The sequence below is a fragment of the Garra rufa genome, chromosome 9 (genome assembly GCF_049309525.1).
Source record: "Garra rufa chromosome 9, GarRuf1.0, whole genome shotgun sequence".
NCBI lineage: Eukaryota > Metazoa > Chordata > Actinopteri > Cypriniformes > Cyprinidae > Garra > Garra rufa.
Genome location: NC_133369.1, coordinates 25,655,043 through 25,681,706, shown reverse-complemented (window position 1 = coordinate 25,681,706; position 26,664 = coordinate 25,655,043). Strand labels below are relative to the sequence as shown.

The 26,664-nt window shown below is 35.0% G+C and overlaps 3 protein-coding genes across 6 annotated transcripts; 1 reads left to right on the top strand and 2 right to left on the bottom strand.

Moving 5' to 3' along the window:
* Positions 1-8,242: 8,242 nt before the first annotated feature.
* Positions 8,243-13,362, bottom strand: LOC141342889 (cell adhesion molecule CEACAM6-like). Its single transcript, XM_073847467.1, has 9 exons — positions 13,239-13,362; positions 12,707-13,030; positions 10,427-10,702; positions 10,052-10,306; positions 9,713-9,827; positions 9,337-9,377; positions 9,149-9,171; positions 8,648-8,779; positions 8,243-8,469 (listed from the first exon to the last, which is right to left on the bottom strand). Exons 1-8 carry the CDS (start codon positions 13,285-13,287, stop codon positions 8,648-8,650), a joined length of 1,215 nt encoding a protein of 404 aa, XP_073703568.1. The 5' UTR covers positions 13,288-13,362; the 3' UTR covers positions 8,243-8,469.
* Positions 13,363-14,362: 1,000 nt separating this feature from the next.
* LOC141342888 (cell adhesion molecule CEACAM20-like) lies at positions 14,363-18,812 on the bottom strand. 3 transcript variants are annotated; one of them, XM_073847464.1, is made up of 9 exons: positions 18,739-18,812; positions 18,213-18,533; positions 17,210-17,485; positions 16,711-16,965; positions 16,476-16,590; positions 16,116-16,156; positions 15,946-15,968; positions 15,351-15,497; positions 14,363-15,172 (listed from the first exon to the last, which is right to left on the bottom strand). In XM_073847464.1, the coding sequence occupies exons 1-9, from the start codon at positions 18,785-18,787 to the stop codon at positions 15,161-15,163; spliced, it is 1,239 nt and encodes a 412-aa protein (XP_073703565.1). In that variant the 5' UTR covers positions 18,788-18,812; the 3' UTR covers positions 14,363-15,160. The 3 variants fall into 3 exon arrangements, with proteins under 3 accessions (XP_073703565.1, XP_073703566.1, XP_073703567.1); XM_073847465.1 differs by having other exon boundaries at positions 15,946-15,965; XM_073847466.1 differs by lacking the exon at positions 16,711-16,965.
* A 624-nt stretch (positions 18,813-19,436) lies between these two features.
* On the top strand, positions 19,437-25,974 carry LOC141343000 (nectin 1a-like). 2 transcript variants are annotated; one of them, XM_073847594.1, is made up of 6 exons: positions 19,437-19,576; positions 21,914-22,132; positions 22,812-22,920; positions 24,146-24,171; positions 24,590-24,621; positions 24,771-25,974. In XM_073847594.1, exons 1-6 carry the CDS (start codon positions 19,516-19,518, stop codon positions 24,966-24,968), a joined length of 645 nt encoding a protein of 214 aa, XP_073703695.1. In that variant the 5' UTR covers positions 19,437-19,515; the 3' UTR covers positions 24,969-25,974. The 2 variants fall into 2 exon arrangements, with proteins under 2 accessions (XP_073703695.1, XP_073703694.1); XM_073847593.1 differs by having other exon boundaries at positions 21,914-22,273.
* The last annotated feature ends 690 nt before the right edge of the window (positions 25,975-26,664 follow it).

The window sequence follows — 26,664 nt, the reverse complement described above, 5'->3', positions numbered from 1 at the left end:
CTATTATCCATATTAACGTGCAACAATAACCTCTCTCACGCAGTTTACTCAGGTGCTCTCTCACAAACGTATTATCTGCGCTCCTGTCAAGTCCCCCTCTCTCTCTCTCAACCTCTTAATTCTGTGCACACTCAACTCTTGACACACACATACCTGTCAAGTATCCCGTTTTGGCCGGGAAAGTCCCGTATTTTACCCTTCTTTCCCGCCATCCTCCAGTATTAGTATTTTCCCATAAATCTCCCGTATTTTAACTAGTGATGTGTCGTTCGCGAACGAGTCGGCTAAGAGCCGATTCTTTGTAGCGAACGAGAAAAGCCGACTCCCGTCGCAAGTAGTGGTGGGATCGTACCATTATGTGAAAGAAGGAAAGGGGGCGCATACTTTAAAGATAGCGAGTGTAGTGGTACAGGCCATGTACACAGAGCGACAGAGAGAAGCGGGGGAGACGGCATTAAATGCGAGTCCATTGGGAGAAAGTGAAAAAATGAGTGAAAAACGAAAAAGCAGCAGCATCTGGCTGCATTTCAATGATGTTGGAGACTGCAAAGCTGAGTGCAGACGCCTGGTTAAGGTAATGGTAGGAAGACTCTGCATTGTTGCAACACCGGTGCCCTCAGAGAGAGTCTTCTCAAAAACAGGACAAATAATTACAGAGAGGAGAAATCGCATCAGCCCATCCAAGCTGAGGCATCTCATATTTCTCAATGCCAACCTGCACTAAAGACAAAAGTGTTTTGTTATATATGTTTATTATATATGTTAAGACTTTTCCCTTTATTTAGGTTATGCTGTGGTTGAGTTCAATTAAAGTTTTATTAAAATGTTAAATAATAGTAACTGTATTTTTTAAAATGAAAAATAAGGAATTAAAAAGTTGCTGACCAATACACAAAACATTCACAATTGATAAATTGGGCTAAAATAGAAGGCTCTGAGTGATACTAAATAAAGAGCCATTTGGGAGCCGTAAGAGCCGGCTCTTTTTAAGGGAGCTCAGCCAAAAGAGCCGAATCTTTGAAAAGAGCCAAACTTGCCATCACTAATTTTAACTTGCATTCTTAAAAAGAAAAAAAAAAAAAAAAAAAACTCCCCCCCAAAAAAATCTGAGCTCTGTCACTAGCCTCGCGATAACTGCCTACCAATGTTAAATGAACAGAAAATATGCAAATAGGCCTTTAAATAAATGCTCTTCATATATACCCTTTTGTGTTTTCATTTAGGCTATGAATGCTCACAGCATGTCAATGTCAACAAAGGTAGGCCTATCATTGGCTTTATGCACAGCTGCACTACTTCCTGAACTTCAGGCAGCTCCTTTGTTTTCTGTCTGCCATTATTGGACAAACTGATCACCTGGATTAATCAGTTTGTCCAATAATGGCAGACAGGAAACAAAGGAGATGCCTGAAGTTCAGGAAGTAGTGCAGCTGCATAAAGCCAATTGTAGTTTATAAGTGGTTGACAAGTGGTGATTTTAGCTTTCTTGTCACCTGTTTTAAAATGTAAGGGATACTGGAGCTTGGTTGGGGTGGTGGGACTGCTCACGGCAGGCACCGGAAAATTTCCCTTATTTTCAAATCCAAAACTTGACAGGTATGGACACACATGCTCGCTCAACTTGCAACAGCGTTACAAGTGTGCCACAAAATCAACCAATCGGAAAATTAAAGGTCAATTGTGATTGGCTGTTGGTCTCCAATCAAATCGCTAGTAGAACCAAAGCCCGTCTTGTAGAACTATCCATAGATATCAGTGATGCGCGGGTTGATCCAAAATGAGCAGGTGCCTGCGGTTACCCGTGGTTAGAGTCATCCAAAAATATTTTTAATGATATTCGGGTCGCGGTCGGTCGGGTCGTTTGAAATAAAGATGCCAATAGGTTGTTTTCACATGACGTCACTGCTGTGGTGCGAAATGCAGATGGAGGGCAGGAAGGAATTTTACTCCATAGGAATCAGTACCAGAAACTTAAAATACCTCTGTATTGCGTTGTTTATAGGCGCTCATCATCGGTCAAACCGAGAAACCACACAGAGTTTATATCATTGCATGAAAATCTGCGGTTGGTAACGGGGAACGGCAAGAAATTGACTGAAAATCGCAGAAAAAAGTGGCTTGGAAACCTCCGTCTGCGGCCAGGAGGAGAACCGGATAATTATTGTGTGTGCAATTAGTTAAGAAAAGACACAATAATATGTTAAGATATTAATGAAGAAATGTATAAATAGATATAGTGTGAGACAGTGAGAATGCTAAACGACACATGTACATGATGTATATTTGTAGTTTCGAGAGCTTAATGGATATTGCAATAAATTTAAGTGAGTGACAACTTTTTAGTGACTACCCAGCAAACACAACAACGTTGTAAAAACGTTTTTTTCACGTTGTGATAACGTTTTTTTCCGAGGTATTTAATACGACAAATGTTGGGTTTTTTAAACATTATAAATATGTTTTTTTCACAACGTTGTAAAAACGTTTTTATAACGTTTTTATCACGTCTGTATGTCTCCTTCGAACGTTTTAAAAACGTACTTACCACGTCCAAACTGGTACTTAAAATGCCATATTAAATCTGAATATTGATCTTAATACCAGCACTTTTTTACATTTCATCTTACTTGTACCGTTGCTGACATCGTCGATTTTATAAGCCTATTAAGATATGTAGGCCTAATAACTGATACTACACACAAATTTTGTCACTCATCATATTTATTCACAAAATATAAAGATATGACACCTAAACAAGACAAATGCATAAACATATAACAAAATGTTTTCAAATAAAGTACAACATATGAAAATTACGTAATGCCTGGCAAATTTGAATATGAGCACATTAACAAAGTTCAAGAAATTTCAGGGCATATATATTTTAACAGACAAAAAGCAGAATTGTTTTTGCAAAATGTAAAGCATTTAATTTCAACCAGTTAAAAATTATTTTATAGCAGTTATAATAATCAGTCATATTGCAATCTTATTACTCGTTTGGACTAAAACTATTGCTTATATTTTTAGGTAGGTTTTAACACAAATTACAGGTATATGACATCCAATTTAGAACGTGTTTAATGTTTTATAATGGTTATTATTTTTCAATAAATAATATTTAATAATACTGGCATACCTGATTTAGAAAAATGTATGTTAGCGATTTTTCAGTGCTTTCATTGCAGGTTACATTGTTGTGCCAGTAGGTGGTAGCAAGAGACTGTCTTAATGAGTTAGTTAGAAAAACATTCATTCGGTGCTGATTCATTCAATTGCTGAATTCTGTGACCAACCAAATTATATGACTCTAGTACAGAGGGTAAGTTACGAACATGAAAAAAATATATGGTTATTGTAGCAATTCTATGGTAACCACAAATTAACAATGGTTTTGCTACAAAAACATAGTTTTAACTATGGTTACACAAATGGTAATCAATACGGCAAAAAAAGGTTTTAGGGTTTGGGTTTAGTAGTAGGTAAAATAAAACAAAAAAATAATAATAATTTGATGCTTAAGAGCAATTAACATTCATATCCTAAATAAGGCACATTCCCTATTCTTGCAATATTTGTGTTCATGTTCCTGAGTAATATCAAAGACTATAGAATACCAAAGACATGTCACTCCTGTAGTTTTGAATGGGGAACAATGAAACGGTCATCATGGCCGCGAAGCTCCGCCTTCTTAGTGAAAGAGCCAATCGTTGATAAGTAAAGTCAGCGCATCACTGCATCTGCCGTTAGAAGTCCCGGTTGCTATAGAAACAGCTGGCGCAAGACGTGCGTTCAGTACTGCGCATGCACACTGGCTCATCTAGCCGGAAAAATAAGCGTTTTTTTAACGCTATTCAAGCACAAGGAACTATATTTATGAGGCAGTTCTTGTTGGATTTCTTTGGAGATTTCAAATATGAAATTTAATCGTAAATTTGGCGAATAGTTTTGGAGAATTTGATGTTTCCCCATTCAAAGAGATAGGAGCTGCACTTTGATGCCCGAGAGGCGTTTCAAAGATGGCCGCCGAGTGACATGACATGTCTTAAAAGGACTTTGGTAATATCTGCATGCACCATATACTGAGAACAAATAGTAGAGAGCAATCCATATGAGAAGTCTGGTGTGGAAGGTTAATCTGGAACTCTTATTCTAACGTGCATATTACGTTATTTTAACACCTGGATAAAACGTCCCTCGAAAGTTGCAGTTTGGTCTAGTTTTATTTTCGTAGTAGACAAACGTGATATTTACGTTTTTTTGACTACCTAAAGAAAACGTTCCAGTTTGGTATTTTTACAACGTTTCTAAAACGTTTTATTTTGGTCACATAATTTTTTTTATTTTAAAAAACGTTTTAAAAACGTTTTTAAAACGTTGTACTACAACATTACCTAATTGCAACCAAAATACAACATTGTGGAAAGTTGTAAAAACGTTTTGTGTTTGCTGGGTATATGAAAGGGATATTTGCTCGCTTTCAATGCTATAATCAGTTCAGAATTTAAATAAAAGTTTCGCTTTACGTGCCTGACTAAAAAAGCGGAACTGATGAGACGGAAGAAAGTCTGCACTGTATTGGTTTGGACGCAATCACAACATATGTTGGATGTGATCGTTATGTCATGAAGACGATTTTTTTTTTTAAACAAATTGAAATAGTTGCCTAACATCGAGGCTTTAAATATAAGCGAACACTCTAAAAAATAGCACTGTAAAATAACAGTAATCTACTGGCAGCTGTGATTGCCAGCATTATACTGTTATTTTATAGCGCTCTACTGTTAATTTACAGCTCTTCATTTTTACAGCATGTTACCGTTATTATACCATGTGGTAACTCATTTTATTTTGGAAACCAATTGCTTCAAACCAATTCAGTTTAAAAAAAACAACAACAACTATTGTTTATATGGTGTTAGTACAGTGAACTTATTTAATTTGAGTCCACTAAGAAGAAATATTTCTTAATATAAACCCACAAACACTTAAAGTGTAATAAAGAAGCAATCGACTTTTACTCAAATCTTTATAGATTGTCATTAACTAACAAAAGCCCAAATTTGTGTAATAAAGTGCTTAGTAAAGAGATTGTCACTATATCAGCAATTCCACAATTACTGTCTTTAAATAAAGCAGCAAAACCTCAGTGCTTGCGGCTCATCATTGCCAGAAGCACAAGCTCTACTCTCCAGCACAATGGTCACCCACAAAACTAAATTAAACTAACAGATCTCTCTTGTACAAAAACACACCAGTTAGGCACAATTAAATATTTACTCTCCTTACCAGTTAATGACTTTGCATAATTGCTTTTCTATGAACATTCACTAATATTTTAGTGAAAATAACTTGATTTGCTTAGTAAATCTGACTGTTGTGTTTTACAGTATATTACTGTTTTTTCTTGAATTAACAGTAATCTACTGGCAGCTCTGGTTGCCAGCATGTTACTGTTTTTCTACAGTGTGTTGCCGTAAATTAATTACAGTTTTTTACTGTTAAATTGCATTTCATGCTGTTTTTTTCATCGTGCATCTTTAACCCTTTAAAACCCACAGCAAAATCCTCAGTTTTAAATGAACACTTATAAAGTGTCAACACTACAGAGTGTTTGAGTAATACTGAATTAGTGCTGAACTTAATGAGATAATTATATGATTGATCACGTTCTGATTGAGCATTAGTGATGAACACCAGCTGTTAACAAACAAAATTGCTGAAGAAAAACACAAAAACAACTGACTTCAGGCACAGCCTTAGATGAAATCAACTGAAATAAAAGAAGACATTAAATCTCTCAAGATCTGACTAAACTCCTAAAACGGCATTACCAGCTTCACTTATTACCACACTGAATTTATTTCTGTCAGACCTCTACAGAAGAGAGTTGCAGAGGTTTAGATGTTTTTTTTTCTTCACTACCATGGTGGTCATCAGTGTTTACTTTAGTTGGGCTCTTGAACCTTGACATTTTAAAGCTATGTGTTTAGTTGTTGTAATTATGTGTGTTTACAACATGTTTGTTATGGCAAAAAAAAAAAAAAAAAAATCTAGAGTTGTTTATGGTTTGGTAAAGACACAGGTTTTATCCAGTGTCTTTTCTTTCATTGAATATTGATGCTAGATTTAAAAAAAAAAAAAAAAAAAAAAAACACTCAGCATGCAGTTATGAAAACACCACAAAAAATTGTTATAGTTTAGATACACACATCAAGAATCACATATCAGTCTCAATAATGGTGAGGTTTTGTGCTGATACCCAGCATGCATTGCAGCATGAAGCTTTCGAATTGTCACCATTGTTGAGATTCATGTGCTGATTCTTCATGTCTCCATTTGAGTAAAAATGCTACAGTAATTTTAAATATTAATTATTAAATCTTTTTTTTTTCCAGATACCAAATAAATTTCCTGCACAGCAAAAGCCCCAGTGTTAATTTAACACTCTGAGTGTGGACACATATAGACACTGAAGCAGTGTTGAAGTTTATGAGATAATTAGATAAAACCAACATTTTTAAGCAACCATTATAGTGGTCAGTGTTTGCATTAGTAGAGCTCTTGACCCTTAAATCTTCAATATTAGGTCTTGTTTGACTGCAATTACTGAGTTATAACAGCCAGACAAGCCAAGAGCAAAAGTCATCAGGTGGCAGTGACTGTTCTTGACATAATCATCATATAGTGACTTTAGTATTTGACATAGGATTTCCTTACAAACTACAAGAAACTGTGAACAAAAGGGCAATCAGTTTTGGCATAATCAAACAAATGATGAAAAAAATAGTTTGTTTTAATTTAGACACACAAACATGAAGAATCAGCGTGAGAATCACAACAATGGTGACCATCAAAAAGCGTGTTGTAACCAATCAGAACTCATCCATGACTCCCATCATGCATTGCGGCATGAATAAATGATGAGAGTTTAGAGTTGATCTGATTATCTGAATATGCCGTTTGTCACCATTGTTGAGATTCATGGGCTGGTTCTTCATGTCTATGTGTGCCTATGTGAAACACTTTCTTTTAAACAGGATGTAAAAAAAAAAATCTTTCCAAAAAGTATAGGAAGTGCTGGAGCTTCTGTGAATTGTCAGGGCTATTGCAATAAGTAAAAAAAAAAAACTAAAAGATTAGACACTAGGTGATTCACATCAAACAATGAATATGTTAAAACATAATCATCACCTGATGACATGAGCTTATGTCTGGCTGTTTTAATTCAAATACAGCAGCCAAACAAGCTGTAATATTGATGATCTAAGGGTCAAGAGCCTAACTAATGCAAACACTGACCACTAAAATGGTTGCTTAAAACTTTTGGTTTTCTCCTTTGGTGATTCTGCTTATTAACATCAGGTGTCTTCAATAATGATCAATCATCACTTTGTTAATCACCTAATTATCTCGTTAACTTCAACACTGCTTCACTGTGTATATGTGTCCACACTCAGAGTGTTAAATTAACACTGGGGATTTTGCTGTGTGCTGTAACGCACTTGGTGGAAAAAAAAAACAACAACTATAGATCATTTTCATGCTCAACTAAAAATATCCAACATCAACTGACCAGCATTACTGTAACTAATGCATCATAAAAACCCAGCAAAAATATCTATGTTTAAATATCAAGAGTCAGGAGCCCAATTAAATTAAAGCAAACGCCGATCTCCAATGGTATCGTCAAACAAAACAAAACATCATCATCTAAACATCTGTTCATTCTCAATAAGATCTTCTATAGACATCTGACAGAAATAAAATCTGTCTGGTTAGAAATGCGTGAAGTTGGTAAAGCTGTGTGTTGAGTTGTTTAAATTTTCAGTTGATTTCATCTAAGGCTGTGGCTGAAGTCAGTTCTATAGTTCTTGTGTTTGTCTTGTTTCTCTGTCAATCAGTGATTCTGCTCATTAACAGCTGCTGTTCGTCAGTGTCTGGAGTCACTCATTAGTTTTCATTATCTCTGTAAGGTGGACTATATTAGTAAACTCATGTAGGCAATAGGGAATGAGGGTGTAGAGTTTGATTTTAAACACAGTCTCTGAGTGTCGATTTTGAACGCTGTTAATTCACGATACATAGCAGCAGCCTACTTTTCGAAATTGACAAATAATACCCATAATGCACTGGTTTAATGGAAAACAGCATGTTACTGTCAAAATTTGGCCCTTTTTTTACAGCAATTTTTAACAGTGTATTTGTGATTTTGTAATGAAATATCTAAGTAAAATAATAATAATTTGTCCATTGTGAAACGCATGTTTATAATTAAAAGAGCACAGAGATCAAACAAGTACAAACAGCTACAGTTTATAATATTTCAGTAATATTCCATATACAATTTTTTTTATCTTTAATTAAAAAAAAACACAAAAAAGAAAATGTATGCAGCCTGGTAGATCATCTTGCAGTAGATGTGTTTCAGTGTCTTCCTCATCTGCGCACAGGACAAGGGTTTGACACCTGAATGGAGGAGTTACACAAGCATGTAATAAAATAAACTAATCAAATGACTTCCTTATTGTTTTACTTCAAAGCTACAGAACAGAATAAATAGCACTTATTTTGTAATGAAGCCACAACACAGATATGATGCTCTACAATGGGATCAACTGGACTTAAATATTATGAAACTGCTCACCTAAGGAGGAGTAGGAGCCCTTGGCCTCTTTGAAACATTTACATACTCATTCTCATACACATTTTCATCTTCATAATTTTCGTATATAGGTTCGCTCATCTTCCCGGGACTCATTTCATTTTCTCTCGCCTTCTGCAAATCCATAATTAATTTATAGTTTGTGTCCAACAATTCTTTTTTTCTTAAATAATAATCAAAACATCAGACACAATGATGTAGTCACTTGATTAAATGTAAGAAACAGAAAGCCCACTATAAACAGTGGTAATGCCTATCATGATTGAATATTTGCCAATATCCATAGTTTAAGTGTAATCATCAGCATGTATTTGTGCAGTAAAATGTGAAAGATTAAAGTCCATTTGCGCTGACTGTAAAAATAAACTTATTAATCAATAAACTCTTTGATTTCTTTATATCTAAGAGGTAATTAAAGAGCTCATTGATTGAGTTTATGAGTTTATTTTTATACTTTCAGAAGAGATTGAAGAGGTTACTCACAGGCTCCTGTCTGCTTTGTGCTGCTGTTTAAGGAAATAAAGGAATATTGAATCATATGTAATATAAATTTAGTGTAAAATCTATTATGCAATATAATTATCAAGGTCAGTCTAGATATAATTGATGTCAGTTGTGTTATTCAATTAAATTATATTAATGCTGACATTATGAATGAATAACAAACATACCTCCACTTGCTTTTCCTTTTTGTTGTTGGTTTAACTTTGGGCTGTAGCATAAAGACAAAGATATTTTGTTTCAACTAATTATCTTTACCACATTTTTGTCTCACAGAAACACACTTAATAACAGTTACAATTCGGTCAATTTATTACATACCAAATATCACAAATGTTTAAACAAATTACTGAAATTCAGAAACAGAGTTTGATATAAAATAGTATCAGATAAGAATGAGATTTTCACTTCAGATGTAGAACTTGACTTACAAAGGCCTGTTTGAAGCTGATAGAAGTTGTGAGTTGTATTCAAACTTTTTGGTTGTATGTAACATGTTAAATCAAAGCTGTGATTACAAAATAAACCATTTACCAAATTACTCACATTTTATCTGTTTTTATTAAATAGACAATCAGACCACAAATGCCTGCAACTGCCACTAAAACCCCAATGACAATCCCAGCTATTGCCCCTGCAGTCAGCCCTCCTCCTCCACTGACTATGGAAAAGAGACAACAATCAACAGACCAAGGCCATTTACTACACACAATACTAACTGTAATACACTTTAACATGTATCAAATCTTAAATAATAATTAATAGTAGTGGTAAAAAAATTTAATTTACCTTTTTAAAAACAAAGTTCCTTTGAACAAATTGTAAATTAAGGCAAAGAATTGATTATCAAAGAACTCGTTACAGGTTAGTTTCAACTATTCTTACCTTGAACTATTAAAGCATGTTTTTCTGAGGCCTTTCTCCCAGTGACATTATTCCAGGCTGTGCATTCATAATCTCCACTGTCTGTGAAGTTAGTCTGCTCTATGATGAATGTGTCTGTGGTCACATTGGTGTCTGTTCCATTAAACTTCCAGCTGAATGAAGCAGCAGGTTCAGAATTTGCAGAGCAAGAAAGCAACACACGAACCCCTAAATCCACCACAACCTCACCCTGAATAGAAACATCATCTGGTCCATCTAGAGCACAGACAAGAGACTCACTATTAGAGGTACAGTACAAACTGAGCACTGAAGAATATCTGTATTTCATCAGGTTTGAGATCAAATCATCTTGATGTTTGAATGTTTAACACTCACAGTTGATGATCAGGCTGAGATTTACCGTCTCAGAGCTGATAGGGTTGCTATATGTACACTGATATTCCCCAGTGTCTGATCTGTGCACTGGACTGATGGACACTGATCTGTTATCAGATGAGAAGATGATGCTGTTGCTAGGAGACAGAGGACTGTTATCTTTCATCCACTGCACAGAGGTGATGCTGCCCGTTCCATCAGAGGTGATGTTAGCAGATGATTCTCCCTCTATTAATGGTTCTTCTGGACCAACAAGCCTGACATTAGTTATATTTTCTGTATGAGTGAGAAAGAACAAACACATTAGATTTAAAATGAGTCTTTCACATTTAGTGACCCTTTAACATTTACTGTGATCAAGGGTGGTACAGAAGGCCACACAACAATGAAAGGAATGTTTAACCTTTGAATATGTGCGCCCTATAGATTGTTTGTTTATTTCTGTGTCTGTTTAGATCGTCATAGTTTGTGACATGTATAATATATTCTTAATTACATTGCTTTTGAAAGACTGAAAATCTAGGTCTGAGACGAGAAAAACAATTAAAATCTATGGTCAAAAGTCTAAAGTTATTTCAAAATAAATTATAAAGCTACACATTTTCAGGACAGTTTCAATGTGATTTCCTTGTAAAAACATTTTTAACAGTTTCAACCTGAAAGTGCTCTAAGAAACACCCATTTGTGCAAATCTGGTTCAGTAACATTTGGTCACTGAAAATAACAAAATATTATTGTTATACTCTCATAAGTACATCTGCATGTCACTTTTACTATAAATCACATTAGTACTCCAGCTTGTCACTTTTGCCATTTTTACACAACATGTTTAATTTACAACATATTAAATTGCTTTAAGTTGCTTTGCCCAGTGGTGTAGTCTAGTTTTTTGTATTGAGTATACTGTGATGTTTCCCTCCCAGCCCCATATTCACCCATCCCAGAGCAACACCCCAAACGCCACCACACTAATTAATGCATACAGGATGCATCCATATGTAATTGAGAGCATTCTGAAACACTGCTTATGTGTTATCAACATTTTGATTTATTTTAAGCAAGTTTTATGAGCTGTCAATTTTCAAGGCACATTTAGGGGTGCAAGTTGGAACTATTATTAACAATAAATTCAGGGCTTGAAATTAACTTTTTTACTTGGTAGCACTGGTGCTCTCAACTAAAAAAAAGTTAGGAGTACCAAAAAAAATTTAGGAGCACCCAATTTCTTTTTAGTAATGTGCCGATCTTGATTCTTCATGGGCGATTCTTATTGCTGATGCTTTACAAGCAAATTGGCCGATTTTGAAAACCTTTTTATTTACGCCTTAAGCAAGGGACAACCACTGCATTTCTAAACCATCTTCAATATTCAAAGCGCTAATAGAGACCGAATTTTTCGAGCATGATCTAGAGCTATAGACAATTACACAACCTATAATAGCCCACATACTAGTAACAGCCTAGATATTTTATGTAGCCTAATTTTCACACATTGGGGAGTCGCTCTCTAAACGTGGGGTATTAAAATTGCTTTTGAATGCGCGTGCGCGTTTTACTTTTGGTTTCGTTTTAACGATCGCGCAAAACTCTCTGTGGCGCTGAGCGTACATTCTACAATACAAGAGATTATTTTAACAAAACCATTCGAAAGTGGGAGGACACAAACGGGATTTTGAAAAGCGTGTCCCCAGTGGAAATTACATCTTTGCGTGAGTGGAACTCTGCCACTGAGTTAGCATTTGATGTAAATGTATGCCGTGTTGTAGGCTACTGTACAGTAAATTGAGACGGACAGGTTTGTGAAAACACTGAGTGTTTTCGTTTCATAATTCATATCTCATTTACTGGTTTGCGTAACTTGATTTCAAACTCGCATCAAGAATGACCACTAAGCTTGATAGGTGACGTTAGATCCAGGTCACAGCAGGCTATGGAAGCCTTAATAGTTCATATGTCATTAATCTTCAAATAGAAGCAGCCGATTGGTCTACACATCGCCGGTTCAAGTCAAACAATACGCCTCGCAAGACAGACGTGGTTAATTTATGAATGGGAGTGTGAAAATTATGTCACAATATCATGTTGTTACGTATCCTCGCACTTTTTAAAGTGGGTATACGCAAATCCTTGACCTTTTCTAGTGGGTATACGGCGTATACCTGCATATCACGTAGACTACACCACTGGCTTTCCCCCTTCCATTAAATTCATTTAATTTAATTACATAAGTCTTTGTAACCAATGCTTAAATACTGAACCAAGCTTAAGCAACACACTCACCAAACACTTGTAGTGAAGTTTCTCCTTTAAGTGTCCCTCCAGAATTAGTTGCTACAGTCAGACTGTATTTTCCAGAATCATCCAGTCTCAGGTTCTGGAGCTCCAGAGCAAGAGTGTTTCTGTCAAAAAGGACTCTGCCACTATATGCTGGGACTATTGAGACTGAATCAGCCAGCGCTGTCAGTATAGCAGATGTTCCAAAATGCCACTGAACTGTATTAACTGATGTGGAGTTTGGAGGGTTATCAGAGGCGAACACCACACTTCCTCCTATTGCTTTATTAGCCAGTTCAGGAAACTGCAAGTCTGCCCCTAGATACTGGCCTATATCAAAGAAAGAAAATAAGTTAGAAAGAAAGAAAGAAAGAAAGAAAGAAAGAAAGAAAGAAAGAAAGAAAGAAAGAAAGAAAAATTTAAAATACATTTTCATTGCTACTACTACTGTAGCAAAAGGCGGACATAAATTTAGGTCCAACTAGTTATTATACACAGAATTTCAACATCAAATTTTGAATGACAAAAAAAGACTCACCGAAAAACGATAAAATCCACAGCGTACAGTACAATTTATTGGAAACCATTATGATCGAGGATTCAGCTGTCAAGAGCTGCTGCTTAAATCATCTTAACTATTTACATCAGTTTTCAGTCAATGATTAACGACAGTTCTAGATAGAAGAGAGAGAGCTCACTGCGCCACCTAGCGCTAAATATTAACACGAGTCTTTTGATCATTCAGTAAAGTTGCCAGCACTTGGGCATATTCAACAGGTTTCAGTCACGTGACTGGCTCGACGACCTGAAGGGCAAAACATCCACATAAGTGCAGCACAACCCTGTCAATTTTAAATCTGTTTCCAAGCCACAAAGGTTTAGCTAAACAAAAATGGGATGTGAAAAAATTTATTTGGTGTCTAAATCATTCATTCAAGAGATTCAATAACTGGACGAAACATTGTCTTCATTTATTTATTTAATTATTTATTTATTTGCAAAATTCATTTAAATTAATAAATATTTCAAATAGACTCATTTATACATTTTAGACTTTTATAAATAGACTCATTTATAACATGAAATAAAAAACAATGGTCTCAGACAGCTGTAAAATTTATTTTGTTTACAAAGAAACTCAACTTTTTCCAAAGCACCATTTCCTTGTGTTTTGTCATATTAACAACTTAAAATATGATATTTCATAATGTATGCTTGTTATGTGTTCTGTTTATAATGTAAATAAATCCTGAATACATAATTCATGTATATACTGAACGTAAAACTAGACACAAAATAGAAGTGTTTTTATTGTAACATCTGAGTTGTTCGCTATAAAGATAATCATTTGATGGTTTGTGTGTAAAACAATTGAGTATTGAGTTATGATGCAAAAACACAATTAAAAAGATTTATAATAGTATAAATAAAGCATTTCTTTTGAAAGATAAGTGTACTGTTTTACTTGTGTATTTTGGGGAATACAACTAAAGTTGTAGAGTTTCAGAAACTGAATTATTTTAGATTTTTAGATTTTATTTAGAAAAAAATATTGGAAATGTCCTTTTAAAAATCTACTGAAAATCAGAAAAAGGTAAGTTTTTGCAATGACTTGGCAATCCCACGCCACAATACATTTACAAAAGAGCTGAAAAACAGAACCAGTAATGAACTCTTTATTTGGCACAAATGTCACTGGAGTTTATAAATTATAAAGAAAAATAACAAAGTAGCTTTATCACATTTGTTGGAAAAGAAAATTAGCAATATAGTTAAGTAATCAGATAATATAATTTCCATAGAAATAAGACGTATTAATTTGTTCACCAAAACTCAGTTTTATGATCATATAACAAAAAATCACTTCCTCATTTCTTTCTCCTGAGTGATGTTGTGTTCAGGCTAAAGGTGAATTTAGTCATGACTGTGGTCTTTGTTTTGTATCACCCTCTATCACTTTTTTATCTTCTTTTAGTTGCCCTTTTAAGAAAGGAAGAATGAGGATGTGTCTCAATTTCTGAGAGACTGTATGTGATCTATAGTATCTAAACGTGAGCTTATAAATATAAAAACACCCTTTGGCTGAAAAAAACATTTGCAATACAGAACAAAATTAATGTTTACAGAAAAAAAGTGCATGGACTGCTCACATTACAGATCGTATTTTATACATCAGCAGGACCAGTTGGAATTTGTGGATGATTGTGACAGTTTTTGCAATGATTTCAGGTGAAAATCTGCAGAATGAATCTAATAATGATCAATGTGCAATAAACAGAGCTAAGTGTCTGACAGCATAATCAAACTATAGCAATATATTGAATAACTAAACATGCACATAAACATGTTTATACCAGATCTGTAGAAATGTAAATAAAGCTCATAAATATGACAAAATATGTGTAAAATGTGCAATATGCAGGAAGACCCAGTGCAGTCGATTTCAGCATTTCAGTGTCTTCACTTCATCACCTGCGCACAGGAGTTACACGGTGTGTAATAAAATAAATCAACCATATGATTTTTTTTTTATTGATTTACTGCTAAACTACACAACATAATAAATAGCACTTATTTTGTAATGCAATCAAAACGCATATACATATCCTCAATGGGATAAACTTGACTTAAATATTATGAAACTGCTCACCTGAGGAGGAGTAGGAGCCCTTGGCCTGTTTGAAACTCCATGTCTTACATTTTCATAGAGATTGACATACAGACTAGATTCACTCATATTCCCTGAAACTGATCCCTCTCCATTAGTCCTCTGGAAATCATTTATTTCTTCATAGACCTACAAAAAGTTATTTGTTTTTGTTAAATTACAAAGTCCTCACAATGATGATAAATTGAAAGTGCTTAAATGGTGAAACAAAAACTCCCTTATTAAACTTAGTCAATAGCTCTTAATATCATAATGATTGGATATCTGTCAATATCCATAGCTCAAAGTTAATCTTCAAACTTCAAAGCATGTCTTTGTGCAGTAATATCTGAAAGATTAAGGTCCATTTGAGCTGACTGTAAAAAATAAAATCATATCACCTGCCAGAAAGCCATACACTCTTTAATTACCTCTATGAGATAAAAGATAAAGAGTCAGAGGAGATTGAAAAACTAAATCTCAATTAAAACCACTAAAATGCACCTTTACTTTCAAATGTGTAATTTGACATCAGATTTACAGTTTTAGATCAGTTATTCAGAAAAACAAAAGTTAACAAAAACTGAAAGTCACTCACAGACTCCTGTCCTTGTTGTGCTGCTGTTTAAAGACAGAAAAACTCAGTCAGTTTTAAAATCTATTATGAGATGGTCATGATCATAATCATATCTTGTTATACCTGTTGATGTCAGTTGTGTTGTTCAATCAGATCATATTCATGTCATTATGAATAAATAACAAACATACCTCCACTTGCTGGTCTCTTTTGCCGTAGGTTTAGTTTTGGACTGTAGTATAAAGACAGACGTGTTACAACTAGATGTTTCTCATGAATAGGCAGTTATAGTTGTCACTGAGATCATGGTCATTTTGTTATTACTGTATGTATGAAATATCACAAAAATATTTTACACATATTTTAAGAGAAAATAACTTGACACAATTTAGAGACTTTGATATGCAGTAGTCTCAAAAGATTTATATCATTCAAGGTCACATGGATCTTGACCTACATAGAGCTGTTGCAACCTGATAAAAGCTGATACTCTCATGCTCATTTATTGATTGTTGTTCTGTAATCTGTAAGGTTTCTGTAAGGTTACTCACATCTTAGTTATTGTTAAATAGACAATCAAGCCACAAATTCCTGCAACTGCCACTAAAACCCCAATGACAATCCCAGCTATCGCCCCTGATGTCAGCCCTCCTCCACCTCCACCTACTATGACAAAGACACAGGGAACAATAGTATATTACAGTAAATTATTATAGTCAATTAAGGTGAAACCATTAGTAATCAAAAGTTGAGAACTCATTTCAGGTTAGTTTTAACTATTTTTACCTTTAACTAGTAAAGCATGTTTTTGTGTGGCGCTTCTCTTTGTGACACTATTCAAAGCTGTGCATTCATAATCTCCACTGTGTGTGAAATCAGTCTGATCTATGGTGAATGTGTCTGTGGTCACACCAGTGTCTGATCTATTAAACTTCCAGCTGAATGAGGCAGCAGGTTCAGAATTTGCAGAGCAAGAGAGCGACACACGAACCCCTAAATCCACCACATAATCACCCTGAATAAAAACATCTTCTGGTCCATCTACACAGACAAAAGACTTACTGTTAGAGGAACAAACTGAGCACTGAATAATGTCTGTAGTTCATCAGGTTTGAGCTCAAATCATCTAGATGTTTGAATGTTTGAATGTGTGTTTTTGTGTTTTATGTTGTAGATGTGTTATGTTGTATGTATTTTTAGAGCATATAAATGCTTTAAATTATACATCTCTGTGATCCAGGAAGGGGAGGGGAGTGTAGGTGCTACTTGAATGTTTGACACTCACAGTTGATGATCAGGCTGAGTTTTGCCGTCTCAGAGCTGACAGGGTTTGTATATGTACACTGATATTCTCCAGTGTCTGATCTCTGCACTGGACTGATGGACACTGATCTGTTATCAGATGAGAAGATGATGCTGTTGCTAGGTGACAGAGGTCTGTTATCTTTCATCCACTGCACAGAGATGATGCTGCCAGTTCCATCAGAGGTGATGTTAGCAGATGATTCTCCCTCTATTAATGGTTCCTCTGGACCAGTAAGCCTGACATTAGTTATGTTTTCTGTATGGGTAAGAGACAAAACAAAGACACTGAATCTAAAAATTAATCTTTAACATTTAGTAAAAATCTGTGCAAAGCTGGTTTACTAGAAAAATCCACAAAGATCACTGCTAATAACATCGGATATGTGCCTGCCGTTACATAAATCATTATTAGTCATATTTTACTATTACTATACTTTAACTGTCACAATTAACCCCCCCCCCCCCCCCCATTTTCTATGAAAATAGCTCCTTATGTCCAGCTTCTTTTTTTTCTTCTTTTTGCAGCCGCCATCCTCACACGTGTGTCACCCAACACACCATCTTACACGGGGAAAAATCCACTGCATTAAGCGCTGCTTATATCAGAACGCAGCCATAGCCTCTCACATAATAGCAGGGAAAGACACAAGCAATCAAAATGTTCATATGTGTTTTGGGGACGGGAGGACTCAAGGAGAGAACGTGATTTATCCCTTTCTGAGGTTCTAAGTTAATGTTGACAGCGCGTTTTTTTTTATTTTTATTTTTTTTATTATTGGTGGGGACATTTCAGTGGTCGGAGGATGTTGGTGGGGACACATCCCCTCCGTCCACCCTAAATCTACGCCCCTGCACACAAGTTTTATTTACAGCATATTAAATTGCTGTTCTGCCTTTCACATATGTATTTAATTTTGTACAATCATCTTAGGCCAATATAGCCTATGGTAAACATACTGAAGCATTTTTAGCAACACACTCACCGAACACTTGTATTGAAGTTTCTCCTGTAAATTGATCTGAAGTAACAGTTATCACAGTCAGTCTGTATATTCCAGAATCATCCAGTCTCAGGTTCCAGAGCTCCAGAGCGAGAGTGTTTATGTCAAAACTGATTCTGTCTCTGTATGCTGGGACTATTATAGTTGAATCAGACAGTGCTGTCAATATAAGAGCTGTTCCAAAATGCCACTGAACTGTATCAATTGATGTGGAGGGTGGGTTATTAGGGCTGAACACCACACTTCCTCCTACTGCTCCATTAGCCACCTCAGGAAACTGCAGATCTTCACCTGAATACTGGCCTATGACAAATAAAGAAAGACAAAAAGAGGAATATTCAGTTTTTCTGCTATAAATATTTAACTTACTGTAGTTAATTTTTTGTTTTATATTTGTATTTTGACATTTTTCTGCAATTACATAATTATAATATGCTCAACTAACTAGTTCTTTTATACAGAAACTAAACACCATAAACAACGTTTTTGAATTTCTAAAAAGGCTCACCCAAACACGACAACATCCACAGTGTCCAGTACAAACCATGAGAAACCATGATCGAGCTCTCATCTGTCAGGAGCTGCTGCGTAAATTATCTGAACTATTTACATAAACGACTGTTATAGAATGCAGAGAGTTCACTGCGCCACCTAGCGCTCGATATTAACACCGACTCGCATGTCAATCACGTAACTTCTGAATTAAACGGATTTATTAAAGGTGAATCTAAAAATTATACTTGATTAGTTATAGTTTTACTAGCCAATGTTTTCCACTTCTTTTATTACTTATTTTCCTTGGTCATTTCATTAGCCTACTGTAAATCCTTGATCTTGTGAAATCTAACAAGTGTCCATCAAACCAATCAAGTTGTCAAACCAATCAATTCAACTTTCTAATCTAAAAATAAAGATTCTTTATTGCTATTTTTAAATGTTAAAACCCAAAAATATAATTTTTTTGTAATCAATGAATTTGAATATATATTTTTCCTTGATTTTTTTATTATCATTAAATGTGAAATATTAGAAATGGAAAACCAAACATCACAAGTGAAACCAGATTCAGAACCTATTGTATAAATGCACCACCACCATTTTGCACCATTGTATAGCTTTATAGAAAATATATCTGCTCTCAGCATTTCTGCTTTTTGCTTCTGTTTTAAAACAACTTCATCTACAAGTTGTCAGGGTAGTAGACAGCTGTTTTAACTTCCCTTTATGTGATTGAACTTTGAACGTTTTTTTATACAGCTTGTCATTGCTCTATAAATGAAAGCTCATGATGGACTTAAATAGTGTTTTTTTTCCTCTACTGCTGTCTTGCACCTCTGTGTTTACAGGTTAGTGAATTTTTACTGCTTTTTCACATTTTAAAAACTGAACTAATGTCATGCTGCATGCAGTTTTTTTCTTTTAAATGTTCAGTAGAGTAATTATGCAGTAAGTTCAATGCATTATTTTTGTGTCTTGACTGCAAATATGTATATTAGACATATATATATATATATATATATATATATATATAAGGAAAGTTGACGCATTTTGTGCCTTACTTTTTACTTTTATGAAGCACTTCCTGTCATACTTTCCTGTACAGACTAAACTAATAAATCAAACCTGTTTGAAATTAGCAAACATATTACAATTAGACCCTTTTACAATCTTGGAATATTTTGTAAAATTAAAAAGCCTTGCCAGCTATAAAATGGTTACTTATAGACTTTTTCCCGAGTAAACGATGAGCGCCACCATTACGAATTCTAAAATCAGATTGGATGCTCTTCTGTTCTGGTCCCCATAGGAACCCATTTAAATAGCGTCCATCTGTTTTTAATGTAGCTACCATCGTCAACTTCGTGTCATTTTACACACTCATTAAACTTTGAGGAGTAAGCCACTGGCAAATCATTGCGACATTGCAAAGTGATGGCACTACTGTATAGAGCCATGTGCTAGGGTGAATTAAGGCCATACAGATTTTTTTTATTTATTTATTTTTTGCCTGATGAGTGAAAATATATGTTTTTTTGGCCAAGTCCTTGCTTTGAGACTATTTAATCAATATTGCATGCCGTCATTGGTATGACATTATCTAACTGGGCGGGGCAAGCCTCAAACAGGAAGTTGATGCTGTAGCACATGAGGTGAGGAAAATGACATTAGCTTTAGCTAGTTTTCATAATAAGGTAATAAAATTGTTATATCTAAAATATTACAGAAACCTTTGATGGAAACATTATTTTAATGATGTACTACTGCAACAAAATTAGTAAAAAGTTTGTTACTATAATGTTTTTCATTTTTAGTATTAGGTTTCTGGTTTTTATTTTGTCCCATCCACCCAAACGCAATTTGGGTGGATGGGACAGCATGGTTTTGGGTGATTGGGACAGTGCTGAAAATCTATGCAAATCAAGAAAAAGATTAAGCTTTATATAGAAAATCATTGTGTATGCTCTGTATGCCTCCTCATTTGTGCAACCCCTAATCAACCACAAAAATCTTACAATAGTACACCGTATTCATGTTGCTATCAAAGGTTTGTGCAATAGCTAGCTGTGCGTTTTTGGTCTGATGGATTAAAGCAAATTTTTGCCTCAGTTAAATGTGTTTGACAAACTTTTTTAGGAATGAAACAGAGGACAGTTCACAAAATGTTTCTAGCTCACCCAAGTTGGTTTAAAAGTTTTCATCTGTAGGGTTACAGAAATATCATACATAGGGCTGATGTTTTTAATTCATTGCAAGAATGATTACATAACGCAGAATAAATAAAAAAATGTCCCAATCACCTTAATTCACCCTATTTAAAAACAACTTAGGTTTAACATTAGATTAACAGCTCGGAATACACGATACTGTGACTAGAAACACTGGAGACCGGAAATGCAAAGCATTCTTCAGGTTAAGAGTCAGGCATGACTTCTGCATTCAGGAAAAACGTCTATACTGTATATATTTATACAAGGGGGGTGTTTAATGCTTGAATCTGATTGGCTGACGATCGTTCTAATGGTGTGCATTACAGACAGTGTTATTTTCAGGGAAACGTACGGCGAACGTAGTACCAGGCAGCTCTTGGCCGCATTACATATCACTTCGACACATGACTTAAGTTATTTCAAAGGTCCTAACAGCCTAAAACAGCTAAATAACCAAAACCCACAAGGACACTGGCCGAACAAATAAATACAGTAAACAATAGTAACTAAGTTTCACTATTAGTAGAGATAATGCTGTCAATCGCTTTTGAGAGACACACAGACTTGAGAGAGGTACTTCACCAGCTTAATATCTCTCCCCCTTTCTCTTGCCATCTCTCTGCTTGTCTGTCAGTCTGTCTAAACTTCATTATTAACTGCATTAGTTTGCTATCAAACGCTCAAATGTCGTTGCTAGGTCTAAAATTACATTTTGGAATTAGTAACGAAGGGATTGGATGAGCTAGAAATTAATCCTACTCACAATAGCGTTTTAAGGACAAAAAAACTACAATTGTCTTGAAATATATCATCTGATCGATGTCTTGGGGTGTGGTGACTGTAGTATAAGTGGATTAATTGACTTCGGTCCATTGAATTCTATGAAAATAATGCACATCCGCATCACCATTAGTTTATAAGAATTCAATGGCAAGTCGACAATTATTCCTTACATATATATTTGTTTTTTTCCAGTACTGCATGGACAGAAAGTTGTCACTGAAAGTAAGGTTACTTGGTACCAGGGTCAAGATGTCACACTAATCTGCCAATATGAAGGAGACACCGAAGACAAAATAACACAAGTGCAGTGGACGTGGCAGAATGAGTCCAGTAAATATGAAATTGTGGTCTTTAACGTGGAGCATGGCCTTTCTCTGCACGAGACATTCCTGAAAGACAGAGTCAGCTTCAGTAAGATCTCCATTCCGATCAATGACACCTCCATCATTATCAAAGATGTGAAGAAGAGTGATCAGGGAGTTTACAGCTGTGACTACACAATCTACCCTAGTGGCAGTCATACAGGAAAAACCACTCTTACAGTGTTAGAAGGTACAGAAATGCAGCTCATTTAAAAGGCCTAGAAGTATATTAGCCTGATTACTAAGTACTGTAATTGTTTAATATCTTTCAAAACTCTTTTTTTCTTTTTCCCTAAACCTAATCATTCTGGGACTAAGAGAAGCATTGATTTGACTGGGTAAAATTTCTGCACCAACCCAGTCCTCGAATTTGATTGGCTGAATGGCACATATGGTCCAACAGCACTGGGACTTTTTCCTGACTTTTATCCAGTCAAACCCATGAAATTTTATCACCCACTTTAGTGTGTGCAAGGTGAAAATAAGTACTGTGAGCAGCACAGTTTTAGGTGGCATTCTTGTTAGTATCACAAATGGTGTAGTGTGAGTCACCAAAGTTTAATACTTTGAGTTAATGTCGTACAACAAACTCACAATATAAGAACAAAAGAAGCATGAAAAATAGAAAGTGGACATTACAATCATGAACGGTGTTTCACTACCAAACTTCCTACCGATTTTCTTCATTTCTGGATTATTACATGCTCCTCTTGATGATTTGTCCGCAGGCAGTCCTCCTGTTCTGTCCACGGTTGATGTTGTAGGGATTGTGACTGCTGTAGTGCTCATCCCTGTGATTATAGCTGCTGTGGGGTATTTATTCTTGTGCAACAGACGGTATGTGACTGCAAAACATTCAGCATTAAGCAAAAAGATTAAAATATGTTACACAAGGTCAAATCCATTTTTAAAGGTTCTGTAATTTTTCATAATTAATTAATATCCATTTTTATTGTTTTTGATACATATGATTAATCAAGCATTTGTAGGTAAAACCCACATAATATGGTAGCATTTGACTTTACAGTTGAAGTCAAAAGTTTACAGAATCTTTCAGAATCTGCAAAATATTATTTATTTGACCAAAATAAGAATGATCATACTAAATGCATGCTATTTTTCACTTAGTTTTGTCCTGAATACTGTGTTTTTTTCTGAATGATCCACAGCTGTTTGTTTTTTATTATTATTATTATTATTTTTTTTTTTTTCTTTTTTTGTTAATGAGTCGCTTGTTTGTCCTGAACAGTTAAACTGCCTACTGTTCTTTAGAAAAATCCTTCAGGTCCCACAAATTCTTTGTTTTTTCAGCATTTTTGTGTATTTGAATACTTTCCAACAATGACTGTATGATTTTGAAATCCATCCTTTGACACCTAGGACAACTGAGGGACTCATATGAAAATACTACAAAAGGTTCAAACGCTCACTGATTATTCAGAAGGAAACATGATGCATTTCAGAGAAAGAAGGTGAAAACTTTTTGAATTTGGAGATCTGGGTAAATTTAGCTTATTTTGTCTGCTGAGTAACATGTAAGTATTGTCTGTAGCTTCTAAATGGCAGTACTAGATGAAAAAGATATGATATTTAGGCAAAATAAGAAAAATATACACATCTTCATTCTGTTCAAAAGTTTACACCCCGGCTCTTAATGCATCATTTTGTTTGAAGCATCAGCGAGCGTTTGAACCTCCTGTTATAGTTGCATTAGTTGTCCTCAGTGTGAAAAGATGGATCTTCAAATAATACAATTATTGTTGGAAAGGGTTCAAATACACAAAAATGCTGGAAAACCAAAGAATTTGTGGGACCTAAAGAATTTTTCTGAAGAACAGCAAGCTGTTTAACTGTTCAGGACAAAAATGGGACTCTATGAACAACTAGCACTAAACAAACAAACAAAAAAAACATAGTTGTAGATCATTAAGGTAACAACAAAATATTAAGAATCAAGTATATGTAAACTTTAGTTTTATAAATTCAGCCATTATTTTCTATTGTGGACTACGTTTTCTTTTTTTATGACATTTCTCTTTTTATGTTTTGCTACACATGGCAGACAAGCCAGAAGCACCATCCTTTACTGTAAGTATAAACTTTATGCATGTGCTGTTCAAAATCTCCCTTTTTAAAAGGAAACAATCAGTGTGAAACTTGACATGTTGCAGATTCTTGTGTGATAAATTATTTCTGTTTCTCATTTCTAAACTGCTGTGGATTAAAGCATCTCCTAAATGATTAAATGTAAATATGAACAGATTTTAAAATGAATGAATTAATCTTATACAAACCTGAGGATGCAGTTTATGACCTGTAAGTACAAATTGCTAAATTGAGCGTCACGGGGACGGACTTTCAGTCGATGGTCGTGTAGGGGGCTCTTTACTTTCCTCTTTGCTCTTGCACTTTTATTAAGTCACACCTTAAAGACCTTTAACTCCTTTTCTCTTCTGTGAAACTATGTATCATGCTGCTGTTTGACCAGTGTTTTATTTCTTTATAGACACAACTCAGAGCCCCAGTGACCTACAACAGGTGAGACTTTCTGCTGCTGAGAACAATATCCTGTCTGTCGGAGAAAAAGTTATTTAGTGAATGATTCATACAAGTCATATAATATTTCACAAGTGTCAAACAGACCATGAGCTTCAGTAAATAACTCAACTTCTCTTTACCTGTTTTAGGATGTCACATATTCTGATGTCACAATACGGAAACCTGTCAAAGCTAACAGAAGCACCTCGTCATCGGGGGAGATTGAATATGCCGCAGTTTCCTTTAGTGGGCGGTCAAAATCAGCATCACTGCAAGCCAAACAGCTGGCTTTGGATTTCCACACAGGAGAGCAGGAAACTGTGTACGCACAGGTGAAAAAAGACTGATTTTGAGTACAAACGTCACATCTGCTACACTTTGAATGAATGCATTAGGAACTAAAAATGAACTAAAAACAAACAAAAATGGTCACAAAACTGACAGTGTTTAAAAACCTTTAAAAAACTTGCTTGTTCTCTTTTAAGAGATAGACTTAAAGGGATAGTTCACCAAAAAATGAAATGTTTATGTGCTTACCCCCAGGGCATCCAAGATGTAGGTGACTTTGTTTCTTCAGTAGAGCACAAACAAAGTCTGTCAGTCATATAATGGCAAATACTTTTCAGGTTCTTTCACAAACTGATTGTTTTGTGTCTTAAGACTCTCAAAGCCGTGAGTCCCATTGACAGCCATTATATGACTTACATACTAGAATGGTTCTTGTTGTAATCTTCATTTGTGTTCTACTGAAGAAACAAAGTCACCTACATCTTGGATGCTATTGGGGTAAGCAGATAAACATCAAATTTTCATTTTTGGGTCAACTATCTCTTTAAGTCTGTATGTGGTCTATGCAACAAGTCACAAATCGTAGTACTTCTTAAAATGAAAGAAATGAGCTGATTTTAATACATTTCAATTTCAATACATATTCACTGTGAACATTAATTCCTATTTGTCCCTTTATTTTCATCTCTTTGTGGGCTTTGATTTAGATTTAGAATAACAAAATTGTCTGCAGAAAAACACAATCCAGTCTGTACACAGCATAAGGGGTTACAATTTAAAAAAAAAAAAAAAGTAAAATAAAAAATGGAAAAAATGCATGTTGTTAGAGACAAAATAATATATTATTTTTATTCCTAAGGATTTTCTTTGTCTATAGTTTTAACATCACATGATCACCTGGTTGGAAAAGCCCCTCATCCCATAAAACTGACCTGCCGATACATTTATTTAAAACATTCTCTGTACCTCAAGATGTAATGTAACATTAATGTAAATAACCATCATTTTATATGCAATACACTTTTTTTTTTAAATATTTTTTAAAATAATAATAAAAAAGAGGTTCAGTGCCATTTTGAAACATTTGTGATTTTTCTATTTCCTTCTTTCCTCCATTAGTCATTTTCTGAGAATAGATATGTGTGTGTGAAACTTTTTTTTAAGCTGAACCGCAACATCAGATGTCTGACTGTCTGTTTCTAAAAACTCTGAAATGTGCAAATTTGGGTTGAGGTATGTGGTGTGACTTCCAGCACTGGTTACGAACTCACAAGTTCTTGCAGACAGACCAAAGTCCACGTTTTAATGAACACACAGCTCCTCATTTCCAATAACATACATTTTCAGTCAGAGTTGATCGTCTCGGTGTCAATAAAGTATCTCTATTTTTAATTTCCAATTCAGACAACACAACCCCAGAATTAAATTACACAGACAGTGAATTTAAAAATAAGTATAGTACAGAAAAGTAAGAATATCTGTTTAGAATATCTTTTTAATTAACAAGTTTGTGTTTCATAGCGTCATTGTCCTCCATTAACGCATGTGCTCTCATTCTGTCACGATCTGGCTCTGATCTCTATGGTATCATTGTCTCTGTGCTACTTCCTGTGTGTGACCTCTATCGTAAAATAGAGACCGAGTTCAGTCAGTGAAGGAAAAGCGAATCTGTCGCCGTCTGCCTCTGATTGCAAGCAGACGTCTGTGTGCTGCCTGGAGATCAGAATCATGGGGAAGTTGAATATTTCTGCTGCC